The sequence below is a fragment of the Tachysurus fulvidraco genome, chromosome 15 (genome assembly GCF_022655615.1).
Source record: "Tachysurus fulvidraco isolate hzauxx_2018 chromosome 15, HZAU_PFXX_2.0, whole genome shotgun sequence".
Taxonomy (NCBI): Eukaryota; Metazoa; Chordata; class Actinopteri; order Siluriformes; family Bagridae; genus Tachysurus; species Tachysurus fulvidraco.
Genome location: NC_062532.1, coordinates 8,775,538 through 8,798,571, shown reverse-complemented (window position 1 = coordinate 8,798,571; position 23,034 = coordinate 8,775,538). Strand labels below are relative to the sequence as shown.

The 23,034-nt window shown below is 38.5% G+C and overlaps 1 protein-coding gene across 2 annotated transcripts in view; it reads left to right on the top strand.

The window, feature by feature from the left end:
* The window catches only part of coro7 (coronin 7), a 108,504-nt gene that overhangs the window by 9,304 nt on the left and 76,166 nt on the right, over positions 1 to 23,034 (top strand). For both annotated transcript variants that reach the window (XM_027141520.2, XM_027141521.2), the window contains exons 6-7: positions 820 to 896; positions 9,674 to 9,724. In XM_027141520.2, the coding sequence (XP_026997321.1) occupies positions 820 to 896; positions 9,674 to 9,724 (128 nt within the window). The remainder of the gene's footprint in view (positions 1 to 819; positions 897 to 9,673; positions 9,725 to 23,034) is intronic.

Genomic DNA, 23,034 nt, shown 5'->3' with positions numbered 1-23,034 from the left:
GCCTAGTGGCTGTTTGATCCTGGCACCATGATGGCTGCCGCTCACTGCTGCCACCTACTGGCCCTCCATCACTCACCACCCTCTTTTGACACCATTCCTCATAACTTGTTTGGAACTGTCACTTTGTATATGTTTGTTTTTATGTGATGTCTCCTTACATACTTTATGATATTCAATAATTAAAGTTGAGTGCCAAGATGAAGTGTCACTCAAGTGTTTGAGCAATTCACTTATTTTTGAGTGTGCTTGGCTAGGCTAGGCCATCGTAGGATAATGAGATGTGGCCTGTTATATATGTTTTTAACTCACATTCCATAACACACTTTTGTCAGCCTGTGTTCACCATGCACCATCATTCCTGCTGTTTCATGTTTGTGTGCCTTTCTGATCCGTCTGATGTGTCTGTATATGTGTGCAGCTTTTCTTTTAGCTGTGACATTTATAAAGCAAACTGATATGATTTTTCAGACTCGGTGGCATTGGTCAGTCAACTGACATGATTAAAATGAGATCTATTTTTAGATTGATTTGTTTTTATGGGTAACAAATTTGCGGAGCCAATATCCCTTAAAACCAATAATATCATGATCTGTTTTAATTAATTTGTTTTAGTGTGAAGTTTAATCAGTGTTATAAGGTGTACATATGTAGACATTTCTGGCATTAAAAATAGACACGTTAAACTCTGATACTGTTTGTGTTGGTTGATGATGACTAGTGTAAGTGAAAAATCATGTCAGTTTCATTTTGAAGTTACAACTGTATTTCTTTTGTTTACTAAGAGAGTGTGTGTGTCTGTGTGTATATCCATGAAAACAGTTCTGGAGCAGCATAAGGAGCAGTTGCAGGGTCTGGCCTGGAAAGATGATGGTTCCTTACTGGCCTCCACCTGTAAGGTGAGTAAGTGTTTTTGGAAGGACCAAGTCTGAAGGGTTGGTAATTGAACTTGGATACTAATATCCAACCAATGTACCATCACAATCACAGCATCACACTACCCAATACCTAACACCAAAACAATACAGCAACATACAGATTAACATTAATCAATCCAGGCTGTACGATTTTGACGAGCAATTTTAGCCAGGTGAACACAAGCTACCAATAAAAGAAAAACATTCAGCAGGTTTATCACCCAAGATCGAAAGAAAGAAAAGAATAGCATTGAAAATACATTTCAGCACAGCTTGGATCTCTGATTGCAGTCAAACCTCACCTTCTTCAGGAAGCAAAGTATTTAAAGTAGCTGTATCTAGAGTGCTATTGCACTATCTTGACAGTAGGGGTCACTAGACCATCTGTTTTCCAGGCTGCACACCCAGCATTTTGTGAAGCTGAAGCCTTCCACAGGTCAGTGTAGCCTGTCTAGGTTAGGTGATCACTCATTCCTATTCTACACACAATAATGAAGAATCTTTCCACTGTCACTTCCCTTGACCCATAATCTTCTCTGCTCTAGTGGCACTGTATCGTGGCTGACCCTGTGGTCTGACCCCAGCTTCCAAACAAGCTGGGATCTGTAAGAAAGAATTGTACTGTGCATAAGTTGAAAAGTGAAGTAAAGGCATCTTCTTATTCCTCTTCTCTATTCTTAACTATTATTATTATTATTATTATTATTATTATTATTATTATTAAAGATGTCTAACAAGCATCACACTGAACCCTCTAAGACCCTATACTGCCCAGAGGTCTGTGAAGTTATATGACCCCAGTGGTATTGCAGTTCTACCCAGGCTATGCATGCTGTGTGAAATTTGCTGTAGTTGTAGTCCCCGGGCCTACGAAGAATTTGCTGCTTTATATTCTTAACTAGTCACATGCTTCAGAAAATAACATTTTGCAGTTTGTGTGGCTATTTGCAAACACATGAATGCAAACATCTGAACAATGAGAGATATAGTTACTGAATTATTCTAGTGTTTTTAAAGCAGTTGCAATGCTGAGTAAACTAATGCATGTTTGAAGACACAGAATACTTGTTGCTATTTGATTGCAATATCAGTGACATGACTATTTGATGTGAAAGCTGGATATTTTTCATACTGATGAAAGGTATAAATGTCACTTAGAAAAAGTGATAAAGTATTCTCTTAATTATTTTAAAAGGCTAGGATAATATGAGACCTGTTGTATAAGGTTAATGGTGACTTTAATTAACACCGCTGATACTTAACAAGCAGGATAAAAGTCTTGAGCTCACAGGTTGTCTCCCCTTTGGCCCTGTGTCCTGCCTGTGCCCAGTCCCACATGTCACCTCTACCATGCCCCTGTGGAGAATTCTCTTTAATCAGGCCTTCAGCTCACCTCATTTGTTGGCAAGTCATAGAATTATGACCTCTTTAAGTAGAAGAAAGATGCAGTAGCAGGTTTTTACATGGTCCAGTCTGTGATTAGTGCTTCATTTCCACTATTTTCCGGAAGAACCATAGAACCCAACTGAACCTGTTTGTCTGCTGTTGTCACGTCTGCTTTTTTTTTTTTGGGATATGTTTTTTTTTTCTTTTCTTTCTTGCATCAATCTTTCTGGATTATTTCCCTGGATTATTTTACACCAACTCCTGGACTACTAACATGCTATGGTTCTGGCTAACGTAGTTTAAACCGTTAAACTGTTGTTGTAGGTTGCGTTGCACATCTCCGGTCATGTCGACATGTATCAATTTGCAGGCTTTGTTTTTTGCCCTTTTTTGGTTCGTGCTGTCATTGAATGACGTTTATCAAATTAGTTTCCCCGAGATGGCTTTACAATTCTCTGCAGCTCGTCTCAGAACATTTAAAGGGCCGTTTCGATTGGCTCCGGACACATAAATGGTGTGAACAACTTGGAGTTTTACGCCGACCGCGCTACAAACATCGCTCGCGGAAGAAACTTCTGACTTATCACCACGCGCCCTCCAATAATATTCCGATCGTCTCTACCAACACCCGTGCGTCGGGCGCAACAAAGCTGGAAAATCTATCTACTAACTTTGGAAATCTAAGATCATTGCGTTTTGATCCTGACCTCCGGAATTGCAGAGGTTCATCATCAGACCTGCGAAGTGCACTGCTGAACACTCGCTCTCTGACTACTAAAGCTTCTGTGTTGCATGACATAATCACTGACACAAACCTGGACATGCTACTTCTGACTGAAACCTGGCAGATGTCTAATGACTGTCTCAACCTGAATCTCTTAACTCCCTCTGGGTACATCTACTTCGCTCAGCCACGCCTTCATCGTCGAGGTCGTGGGCTGGCTGTAGTTTGCCGTGAGACTAAGATTTCAAAGATAGAGTTGCATGACGTTACAGCATTTGAATAGCTCGCGCTGAAAATGTCTGGTAAATCGTCACTGGCTGTAATCTTGATTTACCGACCTCCAAAATGTCATGCTGATTTGTTGTCTGATTTCTTCTCTGAGATCAGTGCGTTACTAACTCTTGTCTGTGGTACTTATTCATCTGTCATTTTGCTTGGTGATTTTAATATACATGAAAATACTGCTTAATGCAATGAATTGACGTCTGTCCTGGACTGTTTCAACCTATCCCAACATGTAACTTTTGCTACTCATTCCAGGGGCCATATACTGGATCTCATGTACATCTGGCTTAAATAATATTATTGTTAGTAGTTCTGATTTTGCTTTTTCAGATCATAAAATCATAAATTTCAGTTGTAGTTTTCCCAATATCTATACCGCCTCTGAAGAAAATGCTGACTTATCGTAAAATCAATTCTGTAAATCCATCTTCCTTCTCTGATTCAATTAGGGCTTCTACCTTGTCAAAATGCCTACTATCTAACTGTCCTTCAGAAATCTGCTGTATATACAATAATGCTTTGTCTCAAATACTTGAGAAGCATGCTCCTGTTAAAACTAGACTGGTTCCATCTACTCGGACTGCACCCTGGTTCACTCCTGAACTGCGAATGATATAAACTGAGGGACGCCACCTAGAAAGGCTATACAGGAAAACTGGGCTTATCGTACACTCCTTGGCTCTTAAAGAACACTGGCATAAATACCGTACTGCTCTTAACGATGCAAAATCCTCTTATTTTACCTCTACCATTACGAATTCCAAGTGCAGGCCCAAGTCGCTCTATGCTATGGTTAGCAAACTCACAAATCCACCACAACTTATGTCGGGTTCTGTGGGGCTTGTAAATAGCTTTTCAAAATTCTTCTCTGACAAATTACAGTCAATCACTGCATCCATTGCCAAAAACACTCCGCATGTACGTGATTCAGATGTTCATTTAACGTTTGCTGATTCAGCTCATTCTACAAACTCTCTCTCTGCTTTCACTTTAACTACTCCATTAGTGACAAAGTATTACATCACTATACAAGGGTTTAGATCTGCTACTGCTTCACTCACACAGGGTGTTCCTCAAGGTTCGGTTCTTGGCCCACTATTATTTATCATCTACATATCTCCACTCGGTGACATCATACGCAAGCATGGACTTCAATTCCACTGCTATGCAGATGATATTCAAATCTACCTCACTACCAGCTCCAATGCTCCATCTCTGCCTGACTCACTCACAGCATGTATCAGGGACATTAAATATTGGATGTCCCGGAATTTTCTTAAGTTGAATGATAAAAAAACTGAGATATTATTGATTGGTCCTATTGCCACAGTCAAAACGATGAACCAGTCTTTTGATGTTCATGGAACTCACATTAAGCCTTCGTCATCGATCCGTAACCTTGGTGTTTTATTCTATTGTAATCTATCTTTTGGCCCTCACATTTCTTCTCTTGTTAAAAACTCTTTTTTCCCATTGCTCGTCTCCGATCTTCTCTCACCATAGCTGATACTGAAACCTTAATTCATGCACTAATCACTTCACGTCTGGACTATTGCAATGCCCTATTTCTTGGTCTTCCAAAAAAACTTATTGCAAGATTACAGTATGTTCAAAACTCAGCAGCACGAGTTCTCACCTCCACTAGGTGCTCTGCTCACATTACTCCACTGCTTCATGACCTTCACTGGCTACCTGTAGCATCACGTATACACTTTAAGGTATTGCTTCTAACGTTCAAAGCATTAAATGGTCTTGCTCCCCAATATCTGTCTGACCTACTCTCCCCTTACCGCCCTGTCCAGTCCCTTAGATCAGCTGAACTTGGTTTGTTATCCATCCCTCCTTTCCATCTGTCTACTGCTGGTGGAAGGTCATTTAGTATAAATGCTCCTCAACTATGGAATTCGCTGCCTCCTACACTACGAAACATCATATCTGTGGGTGCATTTAAGTCTCAGTTAAAAACATATCTACTTAACAAGCATTTCGGATAATGCAATTATATGTTTTATGTGATGTGTGTGTGTGTGTGTGTGTGTGTGTGTGTGTGTATATAGATGCATATGTAAGTGTCTGAATGTACTGTATCTGTGAAACTCTTGAGCTACGGAAAGGCGCTATATAAATAAAACTACTACTTCATTTTCTTCTTGTTCCTGTTGAACTCTCTTCATGTCTTTTTCGTTTTCTGCCAACTGATGAAGCTATGATCGACAGAAAGCTTACAAAGTATGCGTCATATTTCACTTTTTGGAAATTCATTTATACTCCTTTCCTGATTTAAAACCTTCCAAAAAAGTTAGATGTACCCTTAAACACCGTAAAGACAAAAACTTACCAGGGAGGCTGAAAAGAGTCTGAATAAAAGGAGTCGCAGGAATATCTTACAAATACTAATTATTCTCCAGGTTTATGGTTTAGTTATTTTACGTTATGCTGTTAGATAACTAACTAACTAATTAACTAGCCCGTGTTTCCTGTATAGCTTTTTGATTTTGGATGTAAAAAAACCAAAACAAATATATTACATGGAATGATAAAATAATGGTCATAATGTTTTATTTTAGTAACACATAGTTACAGCAGTTAGTGTGAGGTCTTTTGATTCAATAAAACTTGTCAGTAGTGTATTTACCCTGAATTTACCCTGATTACTGTCCAGCTTGCTGTATTGAATGTATACATTGCAAAACATTGAAGGTATATTGAATGATATTGAAGAAGCCACAGAAATTGATTACAGTTCAGGTTAAGAATAAATTTCTGATGTAAGGATTAGCTTTGGAACTAAAATGCAGCTGTAACCTCAGAGTTTTGAAAAAATACTTTCAATTAATAATTGTTATTTCAAGTGTAATATTTTGCAAAAAATGATCTAAAGACTAGTCTAGAAATGCTAAAAAAAAAAACTACAAATAATTTAATACTTGATTAAAACAACAAAAAAATTTGCATGAAATTTTAGTGCACGTTTTCAGTTAGAATTTTGCAAATACACAGCTTGACTTTGCCAAACATAAAACCATTGAAAAGCATCTGCATAGCAGCTTGCCTTCATTAAAACCACGGACTTCAGCAACAGAAGCATCACTGCAGGCTGTTTTACATTAAGCAAACCACTTTATAATGCTGTGGCACTGTTTCTGTGTTAGATTAGACATGATGGGAGATATGAGTTAATTGTAGGGCAGATAACTTCATTACTACAGTGTAGAAACCATCTGTAACTGACTGAACTAAGAGCATTTGAAGATAATGCTGCTGAATGAGGTGGCGTATGGCATTGGGAAGTTGAAATGACTGGAATGAGTAGAAAAAAAAGGAATAGAAAAACAGGAAAGTAAGAGAAACATGACACTAGATCACAGAGCAGCTCCAGAGGTTCTGCCCTTTTCCGTGCTGGATTGTAAGTGAACTGAATAGACCCTTCAGTGTCCCTCAAATCCTGCTTATTAAAGTAAATCAGTGCTGCCAACATGTGTCTTTAATTTCAGGCAGTTTTGCCCCTATTCAGTAAACATAGGGAGCAGATAAATTGGGTGCAGGCCAGAAAAAACGGCTCATGACAGGCTTCGTTTGGAGACACATATTTTATGGGCCATGTGCATAGAGAGCACCTTTTGTACTCGCACTGCAATTTATTTTTTAACTGACGACTGTTGAGAGGATAAGGCTCAAATAAGCTCGTAGATGATTGTGTCTTTGTTAGTCTTTCTCGTATGACTGGGAAAATGGAATGATTGAGTTTTAGTGAGAGGGTTTTTTTTATACAGCAATCAGCATTAATACTAAAAGCATCTGCCTAATATTGTATAGATCTCTCTTGTGCCAGCTCTGACCTGTCAAGGCATGGACTCCTCAAGACCTCTCTGAAGGTGTGATGTAGTATCTGGCACCAAGACTTTAGCATTCCTCTTGTCCTTTATGCTGTGAGATCCCACAAATGCTTGGTTGGATTGAGGTCTGGGAAATGACACACCACCTTAAACCCTTTGTCGTGTTCTTGTTTGTTTGTCAAGATTTGGTCCCGTGTCAAATTCAGTCAGATCTTTATACTTGCCTGACATTCTCCCTGCTTCCAAACACATCAACTTAATTTATTGAATGTTAAATGATTTAATTAACAGTATCAAGACTTTGCCTAAAAGAAAGCTGAAACACCACTTCCACTCTTCCTGGGTTGTGTTGAAGGATTTACTGTAAAACTGCAGCATTTTACTTATGACAGGAATGTAAGACGCTTTAGAATGTAAGATGTTTATTTTCTATTTTGACACTGACAAACACTTATTTTGTTCAGAAAAAATAGCCTGCTCATTTAAGCTGCACTGAACAGGATATCATGAATGAAGACAATCTATGAACAATTTACAGCTTACCTTTTCATGGTGAATTAGAGGCATCTCTGGGGATACATGTGTACTGTAGCATGTACATGTGCTAATTTAGTTTTAGTGCAATTCAAATTATTTGTATATTTGTATAGTTTATCAATAGACTTTGCAACAAATCAGCAATATGGAAACCCTCTGTTTCACATCAATGCTATTTTTACCCCTTAACCTCACTGCCTTCTCCAAAACATCTTTTCCTCTTTGGGCTGTTCGGAATAAATGAGGTTAACAGGGTCGGTTGTTATGCTGATTAAATGTATACAGATTGCAATGAAACCTTCATTGAAGGCCTATAGACCTGCACTTATGGCATGTTTATTAGGTTCTACAGTTCTCCCTGAGGGGCTAAGCTCATACTGAAGCTCCAGAGACTGAGCTCTCACTTCCCTGAGGCTACACAGCTTGTGGGTGGGCTGCCTGGTTTCTGGAAAGACCTTCTCTTTTGCCACACTTCTTTAGAGACATCAAGTCAAACTCCATTTGCTCTCAGCCATAACAGCCTAACAAAACACAACACCCATCATGTTTATTCTGTCATAAAAAGTTGTGGTGCGGTCAACAATAGATGTGTGTCCTTATCCGTTTATACAGATTTTTGTCTTGACTGTGTTTATGCTGTGCTCCTTTGAATGATTCTGTCTGGTTTTCCTCTAGCTGAGTCATATCCATGATGTAGACCTCTTCTCTAGTCTTCTCTCTGCTGATTTTTTTTCATGCTGCTTTGAAAACTGCAATTGCAGCAGACGGATTGTGTCAGTGTTGATAAATGAGTTTGGAGTTTTTGCTTATTCAGGCTGGTCTTAGAGTTTATATCATAGGAGAGCGAAATTGTGTCTGTAAGTGTGGGTACGTTCGTGTGTGTGTCTGTACGTGTGTGTGTGTGGGTACGTGCCTGCACATGTGTATGTGTGTACATGTGTGTATGAGTGAGTGTGTGCGTGCGCATGGGAGTATTTGTGTGAGTGTGTGCTCATTTTAAGTTCATTAGACCTCTGCTCCGTACAAAGCCTGGACATTTCACTGATTTGAAATGAATCAAAGATCAGTCTCAAATAAATTCTATGTCCTCAGGTTGTGTTAGTAAGATTAATCCAGATGTAGCTGTTTTCCCAGAGAAAATTGTCGGCTTGATTGCACTTTATTGAAGTTAGCGACTCCCCAAACTTAAAATGACTGCCAAGCATGAGGTTTTGGGATTTTTTCATCTTCTAGCTGAAAAGTTAAATCTGCCTTTTCTTTTTCATTATTGTGTTGCCCCTCTTGACTGCCCCCCCCCTCCTGACCACAAGCTGCATTCATGTCACAGCCAAATTAGACATATTAAGAAATGAAATTTCAAATTGCACATTTATTTGTGAGTGTGTGAGTGTGTGAGAGTGAGAGAGTGAGTGTGAGTTGCATTGATTAGTGATTTGGTGAGCAGTAGACAGGACAGCACTGGCCATATCCTGTTTCTATTACTGCTTGTTTCTCTTCAATCACCAGAGGTTTTTTTTCTGATAGGCTCTCCTCATTAACGCTGCATGTGAGGGGTCACTCGATGGTCACTGATTGCTTTACAGATGTGAATTATAGTTCAGGTTCTAAAAATCAACTTATTAGTACTTTATAAACTAATGTCTAAGCCACACTAAAAAACAAATACAATATTCACCAGTGTTGAAACTGAGACCTCACATATAATTACAGTGTTCTGGATCATCCTTCGGCCATCAAATTCCTCATATTACTAGATTAACCCAGAACATTTCCCACCACCCACTTTCAGATGCACATGAAACCTGACCAATATTTAGTGTTTTTGCACAGGACAGATGTCTTCACTGAGTGTTGGTTCATGTATGAGTATTGATTTATTAACATCTAGCAGTCCTGCATGTTCATTTGTAATCATATTTGAGTATTTATATCATACATTAAGCTGTTCAAATGCCCAGGAGTTTATCTGTGCTCTTTATTTTCTTCCCCAGGACAAAAACCTGCGCATCTTTGATCCGAGAGCCCAGTTGTCAGCAGTCCAGGTACTGTGCTTCACAACGATTTTCATTTAAATATTACTTGCATATAATTCCCCAGTCAGTGGGGTTTCGAAATATGTCTGTCTAAACTCTATGCAGTCTGCGATTAGTGCACTGATTGTTTTTATTGTGTCACATTGTCTGCTATGTGTTTGTGTCACAATACTTAGTGTGTTTCGCAGTACATAGAGTTTCATCGTCAAACCAGCGCTAATCTGAGAAAAAGCGCAGAAAATAATTTTGCTATATTTTGGAGGTATGTGAGTTGTGAAGACTAAGGGTTGTGAGGGACTGAAGACAGACACATCAGAGGCAATGATGAACTTCGTGTATTATTACAGCAATCTCAAGTATAGCTGACTTTTTCTTGTGAGTGAAAGAAAAGGTGAATTAGTTTGTTTTATCTATGATGTCGGCGTGCTTGGCTGAGTGCCAGACTCTGGGTGCAAGGAACGGTGACGAGCGGGTTCAGGGAGAGTCGTCCTTTTCTGCGTCCTCAGGCTGCTCTGCAAAAAGAGAGAAGAGTTGCACATTAGTTCCTGTGTGGCACGACACCTTACCTCCCCAAAGGTACTGTGCCCAACTCTGCTGCCACCTTCTTGTCCCAGAGGGTAAAGAACGTGTAGCGCTGCCCTGATTGGCTGCTGGGTTTTTGCCATGCTTTTTCCACCCTATTCCATGGCCATGCACTTCCTGGCTGTCCACAACATTGGGGTGCCGAATCTGTGCTGTTCGTACTCCACATACTGTGTGTGATGTGTGTTTATACTCCGCATAATTTGTGCAGTGGCTTGCTTCAAAGGCTTAGATTACATTTTTTTTATTAATGATTAATTCATAATTAAATTTTCACAATTGTTCAGAAATTAATTCAAACATTTTTGTATTTATGGATTACTTCACGGTCAAATTTCGAGATTATGCATCCATTTCTTGATCTTTAATACACAATATATCAAGTGTTTGAATAGCAATGTCATAGCAAGCTCCTTTCTTTATGGTCCTCATTTGCATGTGCTCAGGAGTTCTGAAGGGCCATGGAATTTATCTTTACTCACTTTAAGGCTTTTTGTTACCATTAAGTGAAGGCCTGTTAATACAGCAGTGCTCTTCAATCCAAAAAGTCTTTGACCAATCATAGCAGATTGGTTTCTGAAGAGCAGGGAACACAAGGAGAATGCACAGAATCTACACAATGTATTGAAATTAAGTGGCTTTAAATGTAATCCATTGCTGAAAGCATAATGACAAAAATCCTTACTGATCTTTAGCACAAGTGATGAAATGAAGTGAGTGATGATCGTGTTAAAGACTCTGACAGCATTGCTGCAAAAGCACCATGCTGAAAACAACAACCCATTTAAACGTCTTGAACATTTTCCCAAATGCTCACTTTAAAGATCCTTTGGGACTGGCCGATAGAGCTGTGAGAATTGCTAGTTTTTCCAAAATCTAGCTGTGGTGTAGAGCCAATGACCGCCAAAAGCATCACACCATACACAATCTGCACAATCAGCTTTTATTGTGGAGAACAATGGCTCCAAAACAAGTGTGAAAGAAAAGAAGAAAAAACATCCTCATCATCAGCAAGCACAGAACCAACCTTCTAAAGTACACATACCAGTAAGACTGACTTTGATGTGCTGATCAGTCTCGAGAGTATTGCCCCGAATATTCAATAGCTAACAGGTAATGTATAGCAGGATGCCTCGTTCATTGTCTTTTCTAAGAAAGGGTCTTATTGTGCTATGGTGGTTTTTTCCCTATCACTGAATGCTGGTGACTTTTAGAATATTAAAAATTTTCTGGATGCATAATCTTCTTGTCCAGCCTGCTGATGTTATTAGTTTTAGGACTGCTGTGTATAGAACCACTTGAACTGCATTTGTAACTGTTGGTCTTGATCATTGAACCTTTAATGGCTTTGGCAGGAAGGGATTAGTGTTAAATATATATAATGAACTCAGACATAATGCTGATTTCTAAGTTGTTAAAAAATGACTGTTACACAGTTCCACCTGACTATGAACAGTTGTAGACAGCACATTATTTATTAACACACTCCTCTGTGTCACCTAGATGAGGATGGCTTTCTTTTAGAGTCTGGTTCCTCTTGAGGTTTCTTCCTTATATTGTCTCAGGGAGTTTTTCCTTGTCACCATTACCTCAGGCACGATCATTAGGAATAAATATAAATTTAGTTTTAAACTTTGACATTTTTATTTACATTTTTTTATATTTCTGTAAATGTCCATTGTTGTTAATGCTATACAAATAAAATAGAATTGAATAAAGTTGAATAGTTTTTTCCAATCCTGCATACCATTCAGATATGCTTTTTGGGTTGCAAGTACTGTATCCCGTTTTAGACCATACCATTAGAATTTCCCATGTGCTAGTAATCCAGCATTGTGACCATGAACCTGTCAAGCCACTTGTTTTGCAGATGAATAAAGGTCAATAGCTGCCTGTGTCTGCTGGAGGAAATCATTCCTGGAAAATGTAGCAGGAATGGGGAAATGGGTTAGGATCTGGGCAAAACGCAGATTAAACATTCCCACATGCTTCCCACAGCCTTTTCATCTGAGGTGTGTGGGCCTTTTATTGATAGTTTTCAGTAGGTAAAGAAAACCTTAGCAAAAACAGTAGTGGCCACAGAGGATTAAACTTCAACTCAATTCAATGAATTTGCCAGTCAAAAAGCGTTCAGAAACACACACACAAAGACAAGAGCATACTTAATTTTAGTTTAGGTGTGTGTTTGATTTCTTCCTGCTGTTTTAAACAGAGTTGATGTCTCTAATTCCCCCTTTTTGCTACCTCCAAGTTTTTAATTACTACACTTTCATATTCCAGTAGGTTTAGTTTTACTCCATATGTTTTTGTTTTGAGTTCAGAGCAATAGCCACTAATCACCAGAAATGGAACACTTTTTTTCTGTGGTCTGTTGTGACCTTTTTTTCATAACCTCTCCCAGCTCTGTGGCATGTTTTTTCATGACAGTGTGCTGAACGCTGAATGATGGACAGTGTAGTGACTGCACTTTGAGAATTATTTGACCTTTTGAAGTCAGATGGCAACAGAATGTGGGCTGTTTTTTCAGACACCATATGGAACTGCTGAGTTTGGGGAGGTTAGCACACTAAACTCCTGGCTTGCCTGCATGTGTCGTGAAGGCACTTTTCATTCCAGAAAGAGAGGGAGAAAATGTGCTTCATTCTTCTGTAAAAAAAAAAAAAAAGCTTTGGCAGGGAAAAAGTTCTGCCTCAGCAACACAGATTGCTCTCAGTTCAGTTTCCATTACTAACAGCCCATCCTCTGTTACCTCGCTCATTAACACCACATTTGCTTGAGTGCTCTTAAGTGAGCCGTTTACAGCCAATCATATCACTAGTCACAAGGGTTATAATGACTCCACCCTTGAGGGATTCAAACTTTGGTATAAATACAGCACAAACAAATAAAAATGATGTGGCCTGTTTCTTTTGGGTCTGCGTGTAGAGGATTCCCTTCCTACCCTACTTTTCTATTTTCACACCTACAGGCTGGAGTAGTGACATTACTGTACCATATAGCAATTAAAAATAGCATGGTTCTCTCTCTCTCTCTCTCTCTCTCTCTCTCTCTCTCTCTCTCTCTCTCTCTCTCTTGTCCTTTAACAAGGCCTTTAATCTTTCTTGAGCTCAGCTCATATGGATGTCTCTTTGATGGTATTTACCAAATGAATGCAAATGTAAATGATTTTTCTGACACACATGAAACTACAGCAGCTTTCTAAGGTAGCTTAAACCTTAATACTAAAGTGTAACTTATTCATGAACTTGCACTGCCTGCGATTGGTTTGTCTCAGACTGTTGACTGTTTTGATGAAAGAGTTGGGGTGGAGGGGCTGGATAATCTAGCCAAATGGGTTGCAAGCCAGTGATTTCTGTGTTGGTCCCAAGCCCGGATAAATAGAGAGGGTTGCGTCAGGAAGTGCATCCGGTATAAAATGTGCTTAAACGTTTGAATCGTCAGTGTGAATTCCAAACCGGATTGTTCAAGGCCCAGGTTAACAATGACCGCCAACGGCACTGTTGACCTACAGGGTGCCGCCCCGGAAATTGGGCTACTGTTGGTCGAGGAAGGAGAGGAGGGCGAAGTGTTCTTAGGTAGAATGAGAAAGTAGTGATTGGAACAAACTTCAATGCGCATGTTGGTATTGGGAACTGTGGTGATGAGGAGGTGATGGGTAGGTTTGGTGTTAAGGAAAGAAACCTAGAAGGACAGATGGTGTTGGACTTTGCTAAGCAGATGGAAATGGCTGTAGTTAGCACTTATTTCCAGAAGAATGAGAGGAACATAGAGTTACATATAAGAGCTGAGGTAGGTGTATGCAGGTACAGTAGACTACTTTCTACGTATGTGGACGAGACAATCTCCGAGAGATTAGTGACTGCAAAGTGGTGGTAGGAGAGAGTGTAGCCAGACAGCATAAGGCAGTGATGAGTAAGATGTCTCTGGTGGCCAGGAAGAAGATGAGAGGAAAGATAGAAAAGAAGACCGTGTGGTGAATGTTGGAAAATGAAGAATGTCGTGAGAAATACAGATAGAAGCTGAGACAGGCTTTGGGTGGTCAGTAAGAGCTTCCAGATGACTGAGAAACTACAACAGAAGTGACCAAGGAGACAGGTAGGAGGCTCCTTGGTGTGTCATCTGGAAGGAGAAAAGAAGATAAGGAAACATGGTGGGCAGCAGTATGGCTTCATGCCTAGAAAGAGCACTGCTGATGTCATTTTTGCTCTGAGAATGTTAATGGAGAAGTACAGAGATGGTCAGAAGGAGCTGCACTGCGTCTTTGTGGATTTAGCGAAAGTGTATGACAGGGTGCCGAGAAAAGAGCTATGGTAGTGTATGAGGCTGTCAGGAGTGGCAAAGAAGTACATCAGAGTAGTTCAGGATAGAGTTCAAGGTGGAGGTGGTGCTACATCAAGGATTGGCTTTGAGTCCCTTCCTGTTTGCTATGGTGATGGTCAGTTTGACCAATGAAGTCAGACAGGAATCTCCATGGACAATGGTGTTTGTGGATGATATTGTGATTTTGTAGTGAGAGTAGAGAGCAGTTGGAGGAACACCTGGAAAGGTGGAGGTCTGCTCTGGAAAGAAGACTAATGAAAGTCAGTGGTAGTAATACAGAATACGTGCGTATGAACGAGAGGGAAGGAAGTAGAACGGTGAGGTTACAGGGGTTGAGGTCAAGAAGGTGCAGGAGTTTAAGTATTTGGGGAGTGTGGAAAAGAGGTGAAGAGGCAAGTGCGGGTGGGTTGGAGTGGGTGGAGAAAAGTGTCAGGAGTGTTGTGTGACAGAAGAGTGTCAGCGAGAATCAAAGGAAATGTGTACAAGACAGAGCTGCTATTCTGAATGGGTTCGAGACTGTAGCAGTGAGGAAACGACATGAGGCAGAGATGGAGGCAGCACAGATGAAGATGTTGAGGTTCTCTTTAGGAGTGACGAAAAAAAGGATTGGTGGATGGTGAGACAACAAAAGAGACAGAGTTAGGGAGGGAGATAAAGACAGATAGGGAGATACAGAGAGAAACACAGATTGAGAGAGAGAGTTGGGATTTAAAGCCACAGTTTCTTGACAGTATGGTGAATGCATATTATCTCATTTTGATTTTGTCAGTTACCAGATGATTTAGTTGTTGACCTAATATCTGGATTATATAAATACATAAATACAGTTAAATAAAAACAATCAGGAATTTCTGGAATATTGGCATGGCGCATTTCCAAAGAAAATTGATGTATTTTCATGAAAAGAATTATCCTTTCAAAAAAAATTATTTTAGCTGTATCACTAGTGTGCACGTGTAATGGCAGATGAAGGCTTATATATGTGTTTTGTTTAACAGGCCAAAAACATGGATGTTTGTCATCCTGGCACTGAATTAAAGAGCAAACCCTCCAATGGGATGATGTGATGAAAAGTGGATTTTTTTATAGAAGAAATTCCATTTGTCATTGTCAGCTCTTTATTTCCTGGGATTATGTAGATTTTTTTGACATCTGTCATAACAAAGGCAGGTACAACGGAAATATAAAGTAATTGCAGTCCTGCATGCACTGTATTTACGGGAAGGAGGGAAGCTGTGTACTTTGGGTGGATGAGCGTAAGTGAAATCTCTAATCAGTGTGCATTCGAGAGCTGGTTTTATTTAGATTGCTCGCACACTGTGTTTTGTAGAGTGTGGCACTGTAAATGATTCCTGTTGCTTTTATGTGGACATTGGTTTAGTGTTTCGAATGGCTATAGTATACATATATACATATACGTGTATTGTATAGGCATTCACTTTTCTTACATATGTAGCCTTGTGACCAAGATACAGTGATTAGTTTTGAGAGAGAGAATTCCTATTCCTTAATCAGAGTTTCAGTATGTGCAGATCATCACCTCTTTTATCTGAAATAATCTGTTGTATTGAAAGGAAATAGAAGTCTGGGTGTGGTGCACACTGCCCAAAGAAGACCTACATACATTCACATATATTGAGGAAAAAATGCACGTGTGTTTTTGTGTGTTTGTGTGTGTGTGTTTCAAATTACAGAGCTGAAAATACTCCTCATAGTTTTGGGCTGGTGCTGGCTGCAGTGATGGAGCGATGTGGTCCCTGGCACACAGGAAGACAGGAAAGGGAATATTTTTTGGACTCAAGGAGCCAGATTTCTCGATTTCATTGTCGGCTGCTGCTGCTTTTGGTGAAATTAGAGAGCCCCTGGAATGAGTATGAAACGGGAAAGAAGGGCAGGGCTGAATGAATAACCTTCAGAATAGACAGAGCGGCTGCAGGGGTTTTTAGACTCACACACACACACACACACACACACACACTAAAAAGAAAGAAAATTGTTGAGCCTTGACATTGTGGATTATGTATTTTTGATTGCCACTGCTGTATAATACACTGTAAATAAGCAGCATTTCAGAACCTGCAAAATCTTTAGATTTTAGTGTTTTAAACTTTAAACATGTCAATTTATGAAAGGAAAGCCTTCACACAATGACATTTATAAGGTACTTATAGAAAAAACTGCATTACTGGCACATTTGGAAGACGTTTACATGGTGACATTTAAAATCCTCTCCTTTAGTGTTGGTCTCATCAACTGAGCTGAAATACACTTGCAGCATTAAACACTAGCCTCATCCTCGACTCTTCACTCTGTTGAGCTCTGTACATGCTAATGTTTAACATTACTTATTACACACATTATTCACTGACATCTGTAAAGTACATGTTAGGAACTTTCTCAGTTTTGCTGATGTGATGCACAGGAGCAATGTGGACATTTTGACAGAGTTGGCTCTTTACACATCATGGTCTTTTCAGGCAAACAGCTAAGGCAAGGATAAAAGTAGCATAAATTAAAACAAAATTAGATGTAAATTTGCTAAAATATTGATGTTTTCATAAAGTGATGTAAAAAGTGCATTATTTGGATTTTATGGATGTTTTCCAGAATTTAAATGATGATCTTAATATCTGCACGAAAAAAAACAGCACTGATGGACAAAATGCACCAAAGCCTATTGATGTGTAAAAACAACAGGTTTTTACCTGTAACTCTGCATCAACCTATAAGAGACAGTTTGTGTCAGACATTGAGAGGCTCTCAGACATGCCACAGACAATGATGCTAGCTTTGTAACAGCCCTATAACTAGCAATAATGAAATGCTCAATATTTTTATTGTACATGATATATTTTTATATATGTACATTACATTATAATCTGGAACTGACTTTATTGTCAGGAACTGGATTAATTGTCAGGAACTGGCTTATTCACATCATGGTAGCTGGCACTATGCATGCAGATGGACATACCCACATGGTGAACAATGTGAAACTCTGCTCACACTGTAAGTGTATCTGAGTTCTGGATTGAAACTCAGAACTGAGAGGAGGCAACACTATCTACAGCACCAGTTTAGACCACGGTTAACATTTTCTTTATACTGAATGTTAGAATGTAATGAAATTGATCTGTGTGACTACAGACTACCAACATTTTTCATTTATCTCCAAAAAATCATTTGTGACCTTTTACTTTTCTTTTTCATAGATTCAGTGTTAGCAGTACTGCAGTTGTCAAAACAGTCCTGTGACAGCCCTTTAGACTCAAAAAATGTATGTGGTTTGATTAGAAACCAGCATTTAACCGTTTTTCATAATTTCTTTTGCATGTTCCGTTTATAATTTTCATATCTATTATACAGGAAAAGACATACTCTTAAAAAATATGCATACAACAGTCCACGTTGCATACCAGTCCGGATGCTGAATAAGTCCTTGTTGAAACAGCGTTAACTCGTAAACATTGCCATTGATGTTACCTCTCAGAATTCTGCTATATTATTTTTGTTGAAGGAGGCAGAGTGGTCATGCAGTTTGTAATTAAAAAGTGCAATGGAAACCTATTAAATTGAGTTGGAACTGTTAAGATTTTTATTCATCTTTTCCATTAACAAAATACATGAATTATTATAATTGCCATTTGATTTCATTTGAAGTCATTTATAAGCCTACCTTTCAGTTTACCTTTTCAATTCAATTTACCTATGCAATTCAGGTGACAAGTTAAAATGCTGAGAGGAGTTTAAATTTTATTTATTTTTTTTAATCCTTGAAGCCCTGGCTTTGCCTCTCGGACCACTGGTTGTCCCCAGACCCCACATTGAGAATCACTGACTATGTGAAACATTTTGGACTTTGCACTGTTTACACTTATTCCTTATAAATACATAAACAATAAATGCTGTTTACACTCAAAGAATGTTTGATAATAACATGCTGTTTTGGAATGCCATCATTGTGAAATAAGGCCTATCCATCTGTAAAGCTTCAAACAAAGCTTTAAACCCGTGTCAGGGATTTCTTTTTCCAAGAAGTTTACCCTCCTTCTACATACAGTTTGGACCTGTTGGTGCTACAACATCTCCTGTTGTAAATCCCCAAAACATTGCCATGGAGATCATTTTCTTAATCTGTTTGTCAGTTGAGCTTAGAAATTATGCAGGCCAAGAGAATCAAACGCATTCAGAGGGCCATTGCTCTACATAATTCTAAACATTTCTGCAGTGAAACGTCCAGCTGCCTCACAGGAACTCAGCAGAGTCTATGCAGGTGGCGGCTGACACATACACTCTGCTAGAAAAGCATCACAAAGCATGATAACCCAGACAGCTCCATATAAACACACAATGACCTGGGAAGTTTATTAAGTGGATAATACATTTAATGTCAGACTGCTGTCTGAAAACCTTTTTTCTAAAGGCCAGCTACCAAATATTTCAACATGAAAAACCTGAAATGTTTTATCTCATCCCACCCGCAGTTATGTAAACACTAGGCTCTGAACAAATGATGATTCTTCCATGAATCGCTGCCATGAATGTTATGAATGAGTGCTAATGCAATTCAGGAGTGAAAAAAGGACACCTTGGAAAATGAATTGGAAGATGGAAATGGATGTAGGCTCATTTAATCCCAGCTTGGATTAAGCCCGACCTGCCTGCTGCACTTCCTGTGAACCCGACACATCTGCAGGCTTGTGTCGTGCTTTATAGACCCATGTATCAACTTAACCAGTGTTTATCAAAACTTTTTAGAGAGAAGACTGCTGATTTATTTTGCCTTTCATGACAAAATAAATCTCATTAAGAAGGAGAAGGTAGCAGATCTTGCAGCAGCATTGTTCAAATACACTCACTGTTGTCTTTAATAGCAACATCTGTATACCTGCTAACTTATGCTGATTTCTGTAGCTATCATGGGCACAGACATGGACAGTTGGAAAAGGATTATGCATGATGAGATGCTTTTCTGCTCACCATGGCTGTAATAACTGCTTACTTTACCCAGTATGGTCATTTTCCTTAGATCGTGCTCAATTTTCTTTTTTCTTTTTTTTTTTGCACTAATCCTTGACACCCTGGAGACCGTGGTGTTTGAAATTCCAAGGAGATCAGCAGTTTCTTTACAGTTTCAGTTAAAATACTCCAAATTATGGTTGTTTTTAAACAGTCCATCTGGTAAAAACAACCATGCCAGGATAGAAGTGACAGAGATTTAGTGTTTTTTTTTTTTTTTTTTTCATTTGATGATTAATTGTTGGTACCAGATGGTTTTGATGGTGTTCTTCACTGGTCTTGTAAATCACCTTGTTTGACTTTAGTAGAACTCTTGGGATGTGGTAGAACAGGAGATTCAGCATGAAAGTACACATTAGAAATCTGCAGGAATTGTGGGATGCATGTCAACATGGACCAGAGTCTCAATTATTTCCAACATCTTGTGGAAACAATGCAGTGAAGAATCGAGGCTATATTGTGAACAAAGTAGGGGCCCTACCCAGTATTAATATAGTGTTCCTAATAAAGAGCTCTGTGAGTGTATGAAGTAAGGAATATAATTGCAATGGATTCTTTTTTGATTACAACATGCCCTGATGTGTTTTATTTCTCTTAAACAATAGGAATTTAGCAACAATTACAAAGCTCAAAGTCCTCAAGAATCTTCATTGTCATCTTACTCACACGTGGCATAAAACGTACAGTTACAAAGGCACAGACTCCAGAGGCTCCTGTAAATGTTTAATAAACATGTACCTACAGAAAGCTTCACCGTATCAATAATTATGCATTTTATACATTTACTTTGTTAAATAGCGGTGCCATCTTGCATACAAGTCCCTGCGAATGAGCTCTTACATTAATAAGAGTTTATTAGTACATTAATACAAGCTTTTTAGGTTTGAGCCAGCACTACTGTCAGATTTGCACTTCATCATCATGTACTGGCCAGATGAGAGGATGTAACAGCAGTGCAGGCTTCAAGGGTTCCACAGTGCCACAGTTTGACAGGATAAAGGTAAAACAATAGTAATACATCAATTTGCACAGTGTACTCTATGTGTAAAAACATATTACACAATATAGATGCTATTACAGTCAAGTGCATTCATTTTCATACCCTCAAAGAAAAATGAATACCAATTTATGAAAAAATAACAAATTTCCAAAAAAATTTCAAGAAAAATAAGAATAATTATAAATATTAGTTAAAAAAGTTTATCTCCCTTTCTAGATATAATGTAAACATTTTGTTAGAACTTCTATGTCACCTTTGCCTTTATAGAGTTTACTAACACTGTTATGCTCAGATCCACTTTTAGATTCTCAACCCATTCCTTCCCGACATACAAATTTTTGTCAGGATTGCTCTATCAATAATTGCCCCATTCTTCTGAATATAATTCAGTCAGACTTCATATAAAGCATTCATTAATTAAGGTTTGGAGACCTATCACAACACTTATTTTTTTCTTTTCTGTTCATTTCTAAAACTTTCATTTGTTGATCTTTTTTTTTGTAATAAGTAATTGTAATTTACTTTTTTTTATCCATACTAAATGGTAGTTAGCAAATTCTAGCAAATATTTTTATATATACAAATAAATAAAGATACAGTAATAGTGTAGATGTTTTGCTGCTTGGTGTTAATTTATGTCATATTCTCCTTTCCCAGTGTGTGTAAATCTGCACTACTGTAGGCCTGTTAACAACCAATACACTCATGTGTTTTTCATTCATATGGTATGGATGTTTTGGCACCAGAAATATGGACACCAAATTGCTCATTCAACCGCTCCACCTACTTCACCGCTCCTTTCCATTACAATTTCAGGAAGCAGTATAAAAAGTATTTTCCGTGATGAATACATGTATATTTTGCATTAGTAGAAACATATGGGAGGGAAAGGGCTATGTTGAAATATGTTTTGTTTTAACTTGTTACAGATTTTATGCATGACAGTCATAAATCATGGACCATCTGTGTTTTATGTGTGAGAAATGCAGTTCACCTGACAACCAACAGTTTTTCACTGTCATGGGCTGTGTGCATCTTCATGGATATGTACAGTATAGGCAGTGCACATATGTGTAGGAAAGATGGAAAAGCTTAGGAATCTATGAGATAACAGATAAATGGATAAAGCACTCTGTAGAGTGTGTGTGTGTGCGAGTGGGGGTAAGATTGGGGTAGCGGGGAGGATATTGGTTACCAGGTGGCACTGACAAATAATCCCACATGTGTGTGTGTGTGTGTGTTGTTTCACATTCAGAGTCTTGTGGCACTGCATCCCTAATAGCGCCATTTTTCAGTTAATTTGATGATGTACATATGCATAGCACCTGGAGTAAATATAGCATCTATGCAAGCAAAGCTGAATATTGTAGCTCTTGATGTGGTGAGGAGCAACTGAACTTCCCAGACAGAATCAGAGAGCCAAACTAAACAACCTTTTTGGATGCAGGTTAGAGCAATTACACAGAATCGTCCCTATTGTTTCTCTTTTTGCCTCATTGTATCTCTATATTGAGTTGTTGTGCTTATTGTTAAATAATTCTATAAACCATTCACAAGGTTCTCCATAGGACTGGCATTCTATCACAAGTGTGTTCTTTCCTACAGTACTGTACCTGCTTAGTATTTTTACTGAAGATAAATGAATTAATGAATAAATGAACTAACTAACTTAAGGAGCCACCAGACTTGTTTCCTCTCCTATATGTAAAAACCCTTTATGAACCCTAACTAAGAACCTTTAGCAACAACGTTTTCTTAAGTGTTTTAGGCTTTCACCATATTTCGAGCTTAAGTAAATCACAAGACTGACCTGCCAAAGCATTCCCAAAAATATTAGATTGGAGTATGTCCACACACATCCCCTATGTGTCTGTGCCAATACTGAAGAAGTAAACTATCACCAGCAACAGACTTAAACAATAAGTATAGTGGTCACAGAGATGTGTTTGGCCTTTATTCATGTGTTCTTTAGATAAAGAGGCTTCACTTAATTGGATTTTCAAGAGCAAGATGCAAGGCACTGAGTATGTTTAAAGAGTGTAGCTTTTAAAGACGTGCTGAAATACTGAATCATAAAACTTTGCCTAAAATGTTTTTGTATTTTTGAATTAATATAATTTAAATTATTTGTATAAATGTAGTACGAAATCATACAGTGGTCTGCTTTTTTGTTAGCTTAGTTAGTAGCAAAATGAATATTTAAAAAAAATGGGTAGAAATACATGATAATAGAAGCTTAGAGGGTTTTTGAATGACTGCATTTAAAATATATATTAAAAGCAACACACTTCAATGTTTTAGCTGGCTTTCATTAAAGTTAATCCTATCCTATTCAAACTGAATTGAAAGATCATCCAGGAATTTATTTGTTCTATCTATTGGATGAGGCTCATAGACA